The 16,896-nt window shown below is 34.7% G+C and overlaps 2 protein-coding genes across 4 annotated transcripts in view; one reads left to right on the top strand and one right to left on the bottom strand.

Annotated features, from left to right (window-relative positions):
• Positions 1–38: 38 nt before the first annotated feature.
• Positions 39–2,709, top strand: LOC116343797 (TNF receptor-associated factor 5-like). Its single transcript, XM_031772038.1, has 5 exons — positions 39–776; positions 919–1,248; positions 1,438–2,058; positions 2,190–2,339; positions 2,419–2,709. The coding sequence occupies exons 1-5, from the start codon at positions 681–683 to the stop codon at positions 2,566–2,568; spliced, it is 1,347 nt and encodes a 448-aa protein (XP_031627898.1). The 5' UTR covers positions 39–680; the 3' UTR covers positions 2,569–2,709.
• A 152-nt stretch (positions 2,710–2,861) lies between these two features.
• LOC116344083 (otoferlin) overlaps positions 2,862–16,896 on the bottom strand; it is a 33,166-nt gene continuing 19,131 nt past the window's right edge. Inside the window, exons 11-30 of one of the 3 annotated variants that reach the window (XM_031772475.1) lie at positions 16,652–16,714; positions 13,920–14,004; positions 10,756–10,912; positions 10,491–10,677; positions 10,232–10,327; positions 9,928–10,136; positions 9,773–9,840; positions 9,359–9,672; positions 9,172–9,255; positions 8,845–9,042; positions 8,652–8,768; positions 8,213–8,566; positions 7,564–8,029; positions 6,674–7,211; positions 5,777–6,607; positions 5,424–5,722; positions 4,897–5,095; positions 4,698–4,832; positions 4,248–4,628; positions 2,862–4,178 (exon numbers count right to left, since the gene is read on the bottom strand). In XM_031772475.1, coding sequence (XP_031628335.1) covers positions 3,998–4,178; positions 4,248–4,628; positions 4,698–4,832; positions 4,897–5,095; positions 5,424–5,722; positions 5,777–6,607; positions 6,674–7,211; positions 7,564–8,029; positions 8,213–8,566; positions 8,652–8,768; positions 8,845–9,042; positions 9,172–9,255; positions 9,359–9,672; positions 9,773–9,840; positions 9,928–10,136; positions 10,232–10,327; positions 10,491–10,677; positions 10,756–10,912; positions 13,920–14,004; positions 16,652–16,714 — 4,962 coding nt within the window. In that variant the 3' untranslated portion in view covers positions 2,862–3,997. Of the gene's footprint in view, positions 4,179–4,247; positions 4,629–4,697; positions 4,833–4,896; positions 5,096–5,423; positions 5,723–5,776; positions 6,608–6,673; positions 7,212–7,563; positions 8,030–8,212; positions 8,567–8,651; positions 8,769–8,844; positions 9,043–9,171; positions 9,256–9,358; positions 9,673–9,772; positions 9,841–9,927; positions 10,137–10,231; positions 10,328–10,490; positions 10,678–10,755; positions 10,913–12,782; positions 12,868–13,919; positions 14,005–16,651; positions 16,715–16,896 lie in introns of all 3 variants that reach the window. The other 2 variants (XM_031772474.1, XM_031772476.1) reach the window with 2 other exon arrangements.

Below are 16,896 nucleotides of genomic sequence, written 5' to 3'. Positions count from 1 at the left end.
AGATTATACCAGTTCGTTCAGTTCGAATCAGATTACAATTCAAAGCAGCATTTATTCCAAAGCTCGAAATATTCTTGTGATTATTTACGTCGCAGTGCATTAGACGAAAAAAAAAAACAAGTTTCCGGTTATAAAAACTGACCAATTTTGAATATCATACATATTAGCCTTGACGATCTCGATGCTATACGTGCAATTGCAACCACAATTACTCTGTCAGTTAATGCGAGTGACACATTTAAAAAAGAACGCGATATTCAATTGAGAGAGAGAGTGAGTGATTCAGATTGAATCAGACGTAAAGTCAATTAGATTGAAACGCCGCAGCGAATAACATCACTTTCAGTTTTGATTTGTTGCTGCAATCGGTGATGTATATTTGTGCCTGAATTGAAATTAGTCACCGTTCAATGGCTTTTATCAAGCCGAACAATAAAAAAAGACATACACAATGTTCTGCGTCGTTGAATTATGTTGAATAGTTTTATGCTCTTTCAGTTTGATTTATTCCAAACATCGAGTATGACAATAATTTTTCGAGTGCGACCTCACAACACACAAATACATTTTTTTCGTGTCGCGATTTGTCAAGTGTAGAAAAACAGTTAGTGTCGATTAGTTTGAAAATTTGTTGTGCGTGAAACTAACAAAAAAAATCGGTCGCGAGGCAGCTACTGAAAATGGAGAGCGACAAGCCACAGATAAGAACAGAAACCAAATACAACGTTACTTCATGCTACTTTTGCAGTGAATTTCTTGATAACAGCGATTTTAAGGTGAAACGCCCGTTTTGTTTGTTTGTTTTTTACGCGATTCATGCGTCGCGGTAAATTTCATGACTTTTTATCAAAGTTTAAATAGTGTTCTTGTTCTAGTTTTGAAATGAAAGTAAAATTGTTGCTTTTTTTTAATTCACAGTCACACCTCGATAAATGCAAAAACGCTCTACAACGCTGCCCGAGAGAGTGTTTGGCCTATATTCAACGCAAAAACATGGAACAACACCTAGCCGTATGCCCGAAAAAATTAAATGATATCGTAATCACCGACCACGATGATGAGTATTACATTTTAGAACAAAATATTACATTGCTACGATCGGCTTTGCACGAAGAAATACGACAGCGACATCGTTTAATTGCCGACGTAGGTGCGTTGCGGAAAACATTTGCCGAAGATTCAGAGAATCATGCTATTGAAATTGATACGTTTCAGAAAAAACTCAGTGACTTATCGCGACAGTGCAAGGTAAATAAACACACAAACAGAAAACACAAACAGAATTACTTGTGGCGAAATTCCAAGTAATATTGATTCAATGACGTACTTTTATATATTAAAAAAAATAATAATTGTACACAGCGTGTGATTTCCGCAGTAAATTCGCTCAGCGTGTGTCAATATTTTGATAACAAAGAATTTTTTTCTCATTTGCAGGAAGTAAAAGAATGGCGAAAAGAGCTTCGTATATTACTCGATCGATTCGCTCAAGATTTGGAGTTTCGAAATGACGCCACCTTAAACTTCGAGATATTATTTTGTGAAAAAGATAAAACAATTTCGAAACTCAATACGCTCGAATGTGAAGTGGAAAGTTTAAAAAATGAGCAAGAGAGACTAAACAGTTCCATGACATCGGCTGCCACATCAAATGACAGTTTCGACCCATCATACTATCGATCGATTCACTCGTTGGAGCGGACAAGATTAGTGCCAGAACGATGTCGCCGATGTACATTTCTCGAATGGAAATTAAGCGAAGCATTGGTTGAACTGCGCCAAATGAAAAATATCGTCTACGAAACTGAGGTGAAATGTGAAAAATCAAAGTCAAAAGTTATAGATGCGCATAAGTTATGTGCTCAAGCCAAACAAGAATTGGTCGATTTGCAAACACATCTTACGGCCGAAAAGAATATGCGAAGCATTTTGAATTGTGACGGTCATCTGATTTGGCGTATTGAGCAATTTGGCACGAAATTGAAAGATTCCAAAGAGAATGACATCACGCTTAAAAGCCCGATATTTAGTAATAAACAATATGGTTATGCGTTGCGGGTGAGTAATGACATTACATTTCAATTCTGAATCAATATGATAATTTCGATAAATAGCTCCGATTATTCATTCGAATAATTATATGGGACATTTAACAGAAAATTGTATATGATTAAATGATTCATTTTCAGTTGGATGTTGTTTTGAATGGCTTAGGTAAGTGGAAAGGTCGAAATATGCTTGCCGGCTTAATGGTTATACCCGGTGAATGGGATGCATTGCTTCGTTGGCCATGCAAATTAAAAGCCGACATAATTCTTCGAAATCAATCGGGTGATTCAGTGAGTGTTTTTTTATTACGTTAGATGGGCTTATCGATATTTGTTGCATTGAAATAATGGTTTTGTCTCATTTCAACAGGCAAACATATCTAAGACGATAGTTGTGAAGAGGCAAGATGGCACATACGAACAAAATCAATACATTTTTATATCGCATCGAACCATTCAGAATGAGATTTTTCTAAAAAACGACTGCATCTTTCTTGAAGTACTTGTACATGATTCATAAGAAACACCATTATCTTTAAAAAATTATTTGGAGTCACCAAAACTACCATTAAGTATTGTCGTTTTTTTTTGTAAATCAAAATTGATGAAAATTCGTGTGTTCAAAATAAAAATGCGCCCTTTAGTTTACACAATGTCATAAGATTCATTTTTTTCTTTATTTTTTTGAATAAGTTGGAACATTTTAGATTGATTTTGATTCAAAATTTCGAGACTTAATTTTGACATCATTGTAATAATTTGAAAGAGAGAAAAAATTACGTTTGAATTCAAAAAGAGATTAAAATGTGCTGTTTTTGTATTTTGTGCGAATAAAATTGAATTTAAAAGTTGTTACGGTTAAATTTGTACACATAGAGGTGGTATTGTTGTTGTTGATACACTTTTAAAACTATGTCACATGAATCACAGTAAACGTTTCAAAGAATAAACCTTTTTTTGTATTTTCTTTATATAAAATTTTCTGTAAGCACTTATCTCGCAAACTTAATTGAGCACTTCTTAGTAAACTCGATGAAAGCCTTGAAAAGCACATCAATTGCATAACATTTTTTTCTTCATTTTGGTCATTGTTTGTCGCACCGTCTAATCTTATAAATTTGATTAGCAAAACATCATCATTTGAGGCTGATGCATTCTTAATTTTAATCCCATTTCTACATCATAAATTTTCTAACATTTTTCTTTTGCTCAACATACAGTAGAGAGAATCAAAAATATATCTATATATTATTGTATATGAAGAAATCGGTTTGCTTATAGTTAAATCCTTTACTTAACATGATACCCTATCAAACGGTTCCTAGTGATTGTATGTACGTCTTTCTTGTTCAAAAATTTACACTTTTTTTACATTCGAATCACGGACTCGAACACATCTCTAACCTATTTTAAGATTAAAATTTGTCATAATTAATGGTGATCCTTTATTTAAAACATTCAACACACCTTTAAACGACACAAGATTTTCCATCTCAGATAGAACAAAGCTTAATAATACATTCTAATTAATTATATTGATAGGCAGATCTTATAGCTTAGAACAATTTATAAATTCTGGAATTATGCTAAAACGATTATGAATAAAATTGAGTGACTGAACTACGGCCAAGGTTCATGGTGCAAAGGTCATATGTCTTCTTTTTGTTGATTATTTATAGTAAATTCATTGAAAAACATCGAACTAGCATATTGAATTGAAATCGGATATATTTTTTTTCGTTTGAGAAAAAAATTGAATGTATATTCTATAGCAAAATGTAATATTCTCTTTCGGATATGTTCATTTTTTGTTTTAAATGTCCTTGTTTAACAGTTTAAGCATTTTAAATCATTCGTAAAGCTTAATTTAAAACTTGCAATGTTTTGTACAGATCGAGTATTTGGTAGTTCTCTTTGGAGCAACCATAACTGGTCAACAAAATAACTTCTTATGCACCAAGCAATTTTTTAACAGTGTATCCAGGCACCGAGTAGAAGAACAACAGCAACATAAACGCAACAAGAAATATGATGACTCCCTTGAGTATGGCCCACTTGTAATTATGCCAAACGATGTACCGTATCGATTTCAATGGATTCAAGAACCACATGAACGATGCGTCTGGACGACTGGTTTGAAAGAAAAAGACAAAAATTAATGATCACTTTCCGAATAGTTTTCAGAATGGAAAAGCTTACTTTGGTTTCTCAAGTGCATCCGGTTCATTTCGTCCGAATCCGGCTGGATTTTGTTCAGCCTCTTCTTTTGTCAATAAATGAATTTCGGCTTCAACTTTGCCCGTTAATTCGAATTCATCATTTTCTTTTTTGATGAAAAACGGCCACCAGCCTCGAATACGTTTTTGCTTAAAAATATTTACAGTTGGTACATTATCCAATTTGAGCATATCCAACGTGCACAATTTTGATGATTTTGCACCGCGAGGAAAACGATTTAAATTGAGCGAAATGGCACCCAGAAAATCATCCGATGAGAATTTATCGTTATCCCAAACCTGAAGCTCAAGTCGTGCCGGAATTTTGATTTCACTTTCATCCCAACTAAACAACGACTCTTTCCTGAAGCGAGAAAAGGTAATTAAAAAAAAAATGGAACTATTTTGAAAGTCAATAAAAAAACGAATGTACCTTGATAAAACGATTCTCTCTTCAGCCGCTAAATAATCAAATGGAAATATAAAACGCCAATTAAAATTCCCTTCACCAGTCAAACTGCGATAGTGAATATCTGTTGATTGTACATCTTGAGGACCTTTTAACCATCTAATAATATAAACAAGATGAAATTTTTTTTTGGATTTTTTAAAAATTTAAATAGATTTCATACCCTTTTACGTAAATATCAGACATTTTTTCGCCAGTAAAGAAAGCATCATCTTCTAAAACAACGTCGTCTGTATTCCAAATAACGACTCGAAGCTCATAGGATTTTGGTTTTCTTGGTGAAATATCAACTGGTGGACCAGGTAGCGGCATATCCATCGGAAACATGTCCACCCACATCTCTAATTTGCCTTGTTCAATACCTAGGGGAGAATCACAAAAGAAAAGAATGGAATTAATTTAAAATAATCGAAAAAGAATCAATAACAATTATTAAACAATACCCATATGGAACGTGGACGTAATCGACGTTTTGTCGACGCTCAGCTACGTTCAACGTATGTATCTATACCTAGATCTATACGTACTGCATACACTCACAAGCACATTGCGACCGCCTCTGCGTGTTAGTGTATGTATGTGCAGAACGTATAGACACAAACTTTGAACGTAGCTGAACGTCAAATCAACGCCAACTACGTCCACATTCTATATGGGTAGAAAGGCAATTTTTAAGTGAATTGTTCATACCCATTTTATCCGGACTGTATAACGGCCGTGACTCGATGTGTTCGGGGACAATTTTGCATCCAACATTTGGAATTTCGGACCATCGATGCAGCACTGCCAATGCCAGGTGTTCGTCTCGATTTTTACAAGTCGTTGGACCATTCCAAGCAAACACCTCTTCTTCCGAAAATGTCATGCAATATCGACCAATTACAACACGATCTTGAAAGTAATGTGGCGTTTCCAATTTGCTTTCTTTGCAAAGTTTCTGAAGAATTTGCGTTGGTTTCATGGGATCACGCCATCGATTGTAACCAAATCTGAAAAAATGGTTCCAGTTATTATGGTATAAAACTCTTGTGTACCAAACTTACTCTTCATATTTTAAAGCCAGTCCACATGTGGCTCGATGTTTGCTATAAAAGCGATTTTCCAAGTCAATTTTAGTTTCACCGATCAAATCATCGGAACCGACTAAATCCCAGTCAAACACTTGAATGTTTAATTGCGAGTCTTGTGGAAATGTTGCCTCGATCTCATAACACTTGCCGATGACCGGATTCAAATTCTTGCTGGTATAGTTGTCTTTGTCCGAAATGCGTTTTGAGCCCAGCTGTATTACCACGTACGGATCTGCTTTTCCGTTCAAGTCCATCGGATGTAAGTCCGTTGCTTTGACTATGTACACACGAACTAAAACGTGAATCGGATCGTTCGTTGGTATTGTTGGTGCGAATGGTGGTTCAATGTCTTTGGGCAGCGGTAATTTAAATACCTTAACAGCACCCTTAAAGAATCCCACAATACGATTTTCATCTTCAGTCGAGTCGCCCGTCTTTTTCCCGCGATACAATGGAAATGATAATAACCATTCTTTGAAGTGATTGTAATCGGGTTGATTTTCAAGTTCATTATTATAGATCTGACACAAAGCCTTGTTCGGTTTAACGGCTTCGATTGTTTCTCTTTTGGCATGTTTTGGACTGAGTTTCGATACTAATTTGACACCTTTGAGACCGATTTTTAATTTTTCCTCACGCTGACTTTGGTTGCCTTTCCGAAATAATTGTGGCTGTTTATTTTCCGCCAATATTTCATGTGACCAAAAATATTTCGTCCACCAGTCGTTACTGTTCTCATCTTCATCTTGTTCGGTGGTCTCTTGCGATTCCAACACTTTGCGTCGATCACTTTTTTTCATTGTTCTAAAAATGGAGAGAAAAACGAATTTAAATCATGAAAACAAAGTGAAACCATCAACATTTGCGTACAATTTCGAAACACAAACGGCACCGTACTGTGTAATGTATTCACACGATGATGAATTTCTCGATGGAGCGGCTGTTTTGTCTTCAACGCCATTTTGAGCATTTGCTGATTTAGCTGCAAGAATTATTTGGCCACCCTGTGTTGGATACTTTGTGATGTCTTCCTTTGGCGCCTGCCGATGGATATACTTATGTATCGATGTGATTTGATGTGTGCCAACCAAAGTATAGCGACCAAACGACCTACAGTCAACACATCTTATGGTGATTGGTGGAGCGTAGTTCTCTTCAACCGGCAGTTCCAGATCGAAAAATTTCAACATTGTCGGAAAGTTTGGATTCTTTTTTGCATTTTGTATGATACTCGAACTCAATATTTTACCCGAACATTCCACATCGATGCGCGGCCGGTCAACAGACATAAAATGAATGCGTTTCAAATCTCGTAAGCCCCATAACAAAACTTTTAAACGATACATCGCCAGATGTGGACGAATCTCACGTGGAACGGGCAATATTGTTTGAATTGGAATACTTCGTTCTACGTTCGAATCAAAACGAAACGATCATTATTAAATCATTATTTGGAATGGGTGTTCACGTAAAATGGACTTTTTTGGAAATTGATATTTTCAATAATCAAAATTTGGAAATATAGAAAATCCTTGAACTACCTTTCGACCTTATTTTTGTATAAAGTTCGAATATTTAAGTATGCCATCGAATATTATATGGAACACGGCAGCCCCACCCCCACTTTATCAGAAAGTTTCTTCTATGTCGATTTTTTTGTAGTACTAGGATTATCGATATTTCCTAATTTTCATGGAACATTTCTATTTCCAAATGATTTCCTATGATTTATTTGAAGCCAGAAATCAAAAATGTCTTACCTCTTGGTAGGTCATAGTTTAGTGGTTTTGGTTCTGGTAATTTTGCAATATTCTCCGAACCATATTCAATCATTTCGAATGTGGCTAACAGTTCACCGGCATTATCTAATCCTCGTATAATATCAAACCATTCTAACGTTGGCGTAACGTATGTATTTTCACGTAATTTGATTCTTGGCTTTGCAATTGTTCTTCCGATAAATTCACTTTTGCCCACCTTATCTTGGTCATAAATTTCAATTACAACAGTTGGTGGATTCTTCTTAATTTCTTCATTCGTTCCATACACCAACACATCATCAAATAATAGCAACTCATCCCACGTTGGACTCAACGTTTCTTCGATAACTTGTGTGGTTTTTGCAAATTCTGTTATATAAACGGTTGCATAAGGATCCGACAGACCCGATGCATCGGAACCAATAAGCGATCTGGCTTGATATATGTGCGCTCGCAGTTGAAATGTCTGAAATTGAATAAATAAAAATTATATTATGCACTTACTTATGAATTGAATGCAAAAATTGTTTTCAATCGAAGAGTTTTTGCCAGAAAAATATGTTGCACTGTATGTAAGCACCCCTTAGAGACCAATTTTAATCCAAGTTTATTGCACATTTTAAAAAAGAATCGCATCGCAAAAGCTTACATGTTTCTCCAAGTAGTGTATGGTCGATGGTGCCATTGCTCCGGGTCGTTCGGCGTTTCGAATTTCGGGCGATAGATCAAAACCTTTTGGCAATCCCGAGTAGCTAAATTGTCGATTTTGTATAATTCCCAACCATAAATAAATGGATAGTTTTGCTTGAACTGTCCACCCGGCTGGTGTATTTGATTTGTTGCCCGGCAACCGTAACATAATCGTTTGTACTTTGCCACAATGAATGCCACACTCTTCTTCAATCATCGAGTAAATTAAATCACGTGCAAAAATGCGATGATATGCAATTCGTTTACCATTTGCAATGAGCCAAATGAAAACATCCGGCAATGCATGTTGAGGCTATAAAATGAACAAGCCAATCAAGTTTGAAATTGAAACGTTGACATGTATCCATGGCTTGGAAAGAAGCAAAAGCAATACTCACATCGTCTACTAAAAACTTCAAGTTTTGTAAATAGGTTTGTGCCGTTCGATAACGTTCTTTGAGCGAATTTTTTGTAACCAATGCTCGTAAGTTCCTACCCATATTCCCAATGGCCTCCTATAAAAAAAATCAAATCAAATAGAAAATTCGGTGAGAAATGTTGTTTGGCACGCAATTGTAGAAAGTATATTACAATTTCACGTTCGCACAATTTCATGCGTTCTTTGTCCAATTTTGTTTTGCCAGTGCCCGGTCCCGTTAGACCATTTTTTGTGATCGCAACATATTTCAAACAACCCGATGCCAGTTCTTCAAGAGTTGACCGAAGTCGCACTTCAGCACGTGCATCTTCATTCTCAATGAGTGAATTTGTTTCGTGTAATCCTTCTTCCTATGAATTTTTATTTGATAAATAAAACGCACAAAACACAACCAATGAATAATATGCAGCTGTATTTTGGTAGCCATTCTCATCATATCTCCATTGTAATGAAATTTATTTATTTACGACATTGCTTACCATTGCATCGACCAATTTTGAAATCATATTGCTGTTGTACATTCTGCGTCGTAAATCGGGAAAATGGCATCGCACATTCATGCACTAAACATGTTTGTGTATGTGTGTGTGTGTGTGTGAAAAAGAGAAAATAAATAGAAACAATCAAATCTCTGTTGCAAAAACGTATGCAACAAATAAGACTTGCCTGCTTGTAGTCCCAATATGGCAAATAGTAATACAATTTATCATGTGAAATGGGCTTACACGAATTGGTTGTGCTATTGAATGCCGATGTATCTACCGTTTCGAGTTCACCATCATCGCCGACATTACTGCATTGGCTTTCATTGTGACCGTCAATGCTGTTTCCAGCATTGCCAATGCTCAGCTCAAAATAAACCGATTTGTCGCTCACTTTTTTATCGATCATCGTTGCCTCCATAATCGTTGAGAAGAGAAAAAATTCCTCGTTTTTTGAATAGGATGTTTCACACACCGGCATTGTCGGTTGCAATTCAACTATTTATTTTCAAAATGACATTCAAATTCAATAATCACGATTAATTCGAATTGATTTGAAATCATAGTGCCGTTTCAGATATTGAATCAGTTTGCTTACCATTTTTCTCCGTCGTTATTTCCACATTATCTGTGATTTCGGTGCGAATAGCTATGAGCAAACGTGCACTAAAACGAGTGTGGGCGAAAGAAAGAGAGAGGGAGAAAATAAAAATCAAATCACTGCTTCATGTGAGCAACGTGTGCAAGATTTACCGATAGCTAACACCCTCACCCAAACCAGTATTTAAATTCGAGTGTTGATCAAGAATGGTATAGTCGCGTGTCGAACCATACAAATGAATAAACGACGGACCGAATGTCGGTAGAAATCCTTTCTCACCATCGTTTGATATTTGTTTCAAATCGATGTAGTGTGTTCCAATTATCGACGGTTTAACTGGATCCGCATCACGCAACTGAACCTGTTAAAAAAAAAAAAACAAATTACACCACTGCACACTATGCACAATTCTTCGAAATATCATGATTATTTTGAATAAAACTCATGCAAGCAAACCTTAATACGTTGGCAAAGCGGTGGAAACATTTCGGTGAATATCAGTTCTTCATTCCAAATTGGATTGTATGAGTTCTTTTTCACTGTGGTTTTTCCCTGTTGCACGAAACATAATCGAAAAAGTGAAATGAGATGAGAAGTTGGTCCATATTAAATCACAACACATGAAAATCAGTCGGGTGTGAAATGAGTGTGCGATTATGAATATTGCAGCAAGCGACTGAATGAAGTCTGTCCGCGATTTTCGGTGGATACTTACCGATAATCCAGCAAAGGACACATGTACAAATGGGCTGACAAGATCTTTTGATTCGCCCGTAAAAGCTCTCTTGACATTTGCCATAATGGATGAGTTCATTCGCGGCAATCCATCGGCTCGATAAATTTTGATAACAAATTTGGCCCGTTGACGCTCCAATGGCACACCATCAGGTAATAAGAGATTTCTATTTCGAATAAAAAAATCTTTTTTCTCTTGGCGAACAATACGAAAAAAAGAGGAAAAAAGGTAAAATTTAACATACGCTTCGATATCATCATGATCTTTCTCGGATTTCAGTTGCATTTTCACTGTATCCCCTTTGCCAATAATGCCGATATCACATTTTAAATAACCTTTTGGTCCGCTGATAAAATCGTCTGGATCGGTTAGCAACGCCCATTTATGGTAAAATTGATGGTCTATTTATCGACAATAATAAATACATTTCCATTAAAAAAAACTAATTTAAAAAAAACATTGCAGCATTTAATAATAACAGAAATAAATACGGTGTACATTTAACAATATTCAAATATAAAAGAGATTTCCGTTGAACATTTTATAAAAATAAATAATGGATTCCATGCTAGGGGCTTTCATGTAAGATTTTCTTTCCAGAATTCGACGAATAAACAATAGTATAACAAATCATGCAAATGTTTACAAATAATGCAAATTTTTACCGATTTCACTATTTTGTGCCAAAAATCCACCGATATGCGAAGTGTGTGTGTTCTGGAAGTGGGCTTTGGTGGGTCCTCAGGATCATCAGAACCGCTCCCAGTTCTGGAAGTGGACCCTCAGGATGGGCCAAGGGATTGTCAAACCATGGTCTGGTCCATCCAGAGGATCCACCAAAGCCCACTTCCAGAACAATTAATTATCAAAAAATACCCGAATATAACCAATATTTTACAGATATGCCGATATTCCGCCGATATTTCAACGATATGCCAATATGCAACGATAATGCAAATTTCATCCAATAAAAATACATGAAAACCCCTAGATTCCATATATATTATTATTGTTTAAAACTTGGAAATGTGTTCATGGGTTCATGCAGCAAAAAAAGTCATGCAAAGGAAATTTGTGAATTCAATAAACCGATCGGACAAGCCACACACAAACAATACAGAAATGTTTATTATTAGCTGGCACGTTTTCATGTGGAAAATAACAGTTTTAGTAATTTTTACAGTAAAACCGACATATTTCATTTCTTGGGTTAAATCACCTTCGATTGTTCCAATTAATTTAAGAAAGTTGCAGATTCTCAAGGTGTCAATTATTGATTTGAACAATTATCTAAACAGGAATGTGTTTGTTCTTATCGCAAAAGTTTAACCTTAATTTTCCTTTTGTATTCTTTTTTTAAATAGAAAAATGGAACATTGTCGATTTCCCAAATGATCTTTGCCATTTTCCGCATCACGTTCAGTTTCATCATCAAACGGTTTACTGTACAAAAGCCATAAAATGTGCGTGCACATGAGAAACGAGAGATTATGCAATTGCAAAACCAACAAAAGTTTACATTTTCTTTAAATGGAAAACTTCAAGTGATAATTCTTTCATGCGGTGGTCGTACGTATTATAATCACAATTGCAGTTTGTGAATTATCTAAAGATTTTGTGGATAAATTAGAATTCCCTCTTGGACAATTTTACGTATTTGTTGTGTATTCACTCAGTTTTTGCATTGTGGTAACTGTAAACAAGATTTTGCATAAACTCTTGCTTTTGAAAGGAAAAACTTTTGATAACTTATTTAAACAGCAGTCCATGTGCAAGCTGTACAATACCATATGCATTGCATAGATGCATTATCCATATAATGTCAATGGCATTAGTTTTGTTGGTGCGGATGTTGTAATTAAAATACATAAAACTTTGCTTATTTTTCACTTTCGATGTAGAAACAAATAAATTAGCTAAATATCTTTGGCAAACAAGTGTCTTGATGTTAATGAAAATTCATTTACCAACAATTGCTAAAACAGAAACTCTGACCTCGTCCCATGTGCCATTCGGTTCAAACAAAAGAACGCTTCATATTATTGAGTGTGGTCGAAATTTGAGCTGGATTTCGACTGAAATAAACGTACAACGTGAAGTGATAATGGGTCGCATGCAATTTATTTGAGTGAATTGAAATAAAAGTAAAATGCTTATGTGGATGAAGACAACAGTGTGCAGCACGTGCCATATAACCATTATACCAATGAAAATGTGCAGAGGATAGGTGAAGTGAATGGATGCAAGATGATAAAGTATAATGTAAGTTACCTTTTTGTAGCCAAACGGTTGCAACATCCAATTTAAAAGAGCCGATTAATTTATTTGGACGTAAAACACTTCTACTTTGCAAAATCTACACATTTTCATGAGCGAACACATTAAGTTGATTTGAGTTGAGCAAGGTGAAGATGTAGAAGATATATGAACATAGATAAAAGCGAAAGTAAGAAACATGAATAGAAAACACACATTAAACTTTGCAAAAAAGCAAAAACAAGAGAATATTCACATTTCAAATTAAATCTCATGAGATGTGGAAATTCGAGTTTTAAAATCTATAGGAGAGTCGTAGAAATGATTAAATGCTTTTATTTTGACCTTTTTTCGTAAAAAAGGAAAGTATGTTTTTTATGATTTAGATGGTATCAAATTTTATTTTTTTTGAAGAAGACTTTGAAGTCATAAACACAATGGTCCGATGCAATCATTGTCCCCCTGAGAGACGAACTTTTTTGCTTTCACATTTTTAGCAACTCGAAACTACCATACTTCAAAATTGAAATTAACACCTTTTAAATACAAACTGAGTTGAAAGAAGCCCTTTTAAATTCGTAATTAGAAACTATGGACCAACCAAGTAAATGAACAACCAATTGTATAAAAGTCAAAGGCAACTTCACTTCAGTCCATGGCAAATTATTTGCTATCGATATTATTAAAAAATATATAGAAATAATTTTAAAGACTTTTCCATCGCTTATGTACATTCATGCAATGGCACAGAAACTTTTTCCAATTTTTTCTACACTCCCATTTGCAAAGCAATACTCTCTCCCCTAGAAATTAAAAGCTTGGAATTTCAACTCATTTTCAATTTGACAACAGTTCCAATTCATTTCAATGAGAAAAGTTCAATTAAATCAACACCTGGAAAGTAAATCGATATCGAAAATTGATTTGAGAGAAAAATCAATTCGAGATAGTGAGAAAGACTGGGAAATAGAAAGTAAATGAGAAGAGACATTATTCATGAGAGTTTCATGATTTGTTCCATACATTCTGAGAAAGATGAACAGCAAGACAATTTATATACAAGATGCAAAAAAACTAGTTAGATCTGTACACAATCCAATGCAGAAAAATAAAACACAAATATATTCAATTGACAAGAAATTAACACGATACCCTTTGCATCGTACACCGTTTTCAAATCGAGTTTAAATGAACCAACAACAGTGCCTGATCTGAGAAACTTTCTCGAATGAAGTACCTGAATGTGAAGAAAAATACATCACATTTTATCAAATCCACCATCATATCGCCTAAATGTTGAAAAAATCGCTGACTTTTTCGATAATGTATCACATGTACCATAGGTCATGTGACTCATATGCATTTATTTTGATTTATTCATAGCAGAAACATCGTTCTCATAAATTATGCACGAGCGCACGTAAACCACGTCGTTCACGCTTCTCATTCGAATATTTTTATGATGTCAATCGATCGGTGCTTATATTTGTGGTTTTCATGTCATTCGATATAATCTTCTTGGATAATTACAACGTGACGACCGGAAAATACTCAAATTTTATGAGAGTGCAAAGATTAATCACAAAATATATGACGAAAAGAGATTGACAAACGTAATTAACCATTTAATTGACATTTTCGGTTTCATGATATCCGGCTCATAAGAAGTAGCTTTTCTTTACGCCGAAAATATGACTCGAAAACATTGACCCCGTATAAGGATTATCTAATCTTTGTACACTTAATAGTATCTTAAAATACATTTTGATTCAACATAAAAGACGTAGTCCAGCATTTTTTATTCATTTGGTGTTAATGAAAAAGCCTGTTTTCTCTGACATAAAATCCAAATAATCGCATTTTATTCGCTAGTTCCGTTTTATGTATGTGCACTTACATTTTTGAAGTTGAGTAGGAGCGAATTTCACTTGAATCACAGAAACAGTAATTGTAATTCAAGTTTAACTACGAAATGGATACTAAGTGTACACCGAAATCATGAGAAAAAAATCTATATACGAATCTGCAGTAAAAAGTATGCATAAAAACTGTTGGTTGTGAATTTCATACTGATTTCATCAGACAAATGATATACACAACTTTGTTTTTTAAAATAAAATAATTAGTTTCCGCATGGTTTTCCGTTGTTCGAGTTGTTCGATGTTTCGCATTTTAATTAACCAACTTTTATCGGAAACAATATGAGCCCCGCAATAATAAAACTGGACCCATTCAATAATCTATAATTGGTGGCTCACAAAGTACATATCAAACTCATTTGCAGTCAACACATTTTTGCTCTTCGTGACGTTTATGACATGAATATTCGAAAATAGCAATAATTTATTCCAGATTTCATTCATAAGAATTGCGCCAATGAATTTTTTATTGGATTTTACTCATAAATATTAAATTCGCGCATTGACCGGATAAGATGGAAGCGAAACAGGCCTAAAAATAATAAATATTGACATAAAATGTTTGTGTTAAATGTCGGAAGTTTGTTGCAAAGGAGGAAAAAGACGAAAAGATTTTGACCTTGATAAAAACAATGCAGACGAGAAGAACGGCAGAGGAAATAGAGTATTTCACAAAACAAAACTTTTCCACAGAAAAAAAAAATCTCTTCCTTTTTGTTCTCATATTCCCGGAAGGACTAAATAAACTAAAGATCATATGATTCAATCCCATCATGGTTTTGTTCTATATATAAAATCTTCAAACACACCGTTATTGCTGAAAATCTTTGGAGTTGAAAGAGCGCTCTCATGATGATGATTACATGTCAGATATCGCATGTTTATGGCATGCTTCTGCTTATTTCTAAATTGCATAGTTTTTTTCCTCTCTCGAAACATGTACTTAAACGTCTCACTCAGGTTAAGGTTTTCTCTGTCATTAAATCTATACGCGGGAAGTTTTGAATCGCAGAAACTATTATTCTAGCGAACGATATTTGCTGTGAACAAATTAATTATCATCATTTCGTATTGTGTTTATTTTAACTCTATCCGTTATTTCCATTTTGCCAGGGTGTATTTCGTTGACTAAAGAGCCAAACCTTCGGAACGTATTAAATGTTCGGATGACGTCGTTTCCGTTGAAAATACGAAAGAAAATCGTCGGTTCTGTATGTAAATATAGCCAAATGTAAGTGATAACTTATTCAGCATATATTCTGCCATTGTATCAGATCAGCCGATGTGAATCAAACATAAGCTTTTATTGTCAGATAATAATGGAAATTGCAGTGCTCTGCAAAAATATCCAACATCGCAAAATCGACATCGACGTGTAGTAAACGATTGACGTTCTTGATATCGGATGACATTATTAAAGTTTTATCCAAAGGATTTGTGCTGTTGTGCAAACACAATACAATAAATAAAATCGAAATCGGACGATTTCTATGCAACGACGACTATAAAACTAAAAATGGATTTCTTTTTTCATACGAAATATGGTTTTCAGTGGGAGATAAAGCTCGTTTCTTGCGTATTTGATTATTGTTTCGCAACACGATCTATCCTTGCCTTTAAAACTGGATTTTTCGAAAAAGACAGAACTGAATCTTGTAAGAAGGACGAATGTTATGGGATATTGCTTTCAATTTTTTTTACCATGGTTACACAAGTTTTTTTGCTTGTTTTCTCTGGCGTATTAGTATTTTGTAGTGCGAGGAAGTTGTGTTATTAAAATTTTTAAAAAAATATGCGAAAAGTTCGGGTTGTAAAACAAAGTTCACCAAAATGTGTTTCTGAGTTGATTTTGCGGTAAGTGGTAGATGGTGATGAGCAAAACGTCTATTGCCAAAGATTCACATCACTCAAGTTGTTATGACAGCAAACATATATCTTATTTGAATCAAAATACAATCTACTCACCGACAATGTGATGATTTTGTCAAACAGCATCGCCGGAGCCATGTGAAAATCAAATACGAAATACTGAAAATATAAACAAAATACACATTAGAACAACATATTTACGTTAAAAGTTCTGAGGATGACATCATTTTCAAAGGAAAAACTTCCGAAATGTTTTCTCAAATTCAATGAAGGTCTATATTGGTTTTTGCAATTATCTCGAAAGTGGTCTTGATAAGTGCACATGTAATTCAATGTGAGTT

This window comes from Contarinia nasturtii, unplaced genomic scaffold, assembly GCF_009176525.2.
Source record: "Contarinia nasturtii isolate CC-2019 unplaced genomic scaffold, AAFC_CNas_1.1 Cnas_scaffold_1037, whole genome shotgun sequence".
NCBI classification, from domain to species: Eukaryota; Metazoa; Arthropoda; class Insecta; order Diptera; family Cecidomyiidae; genus Contarinia; species Contarinia nasturtii.
The sequence above is the reverse complement of the archived record's forward strand: the minus strand, read 5'-3'. Positions and strand labels throughout refer to the sequence as shown.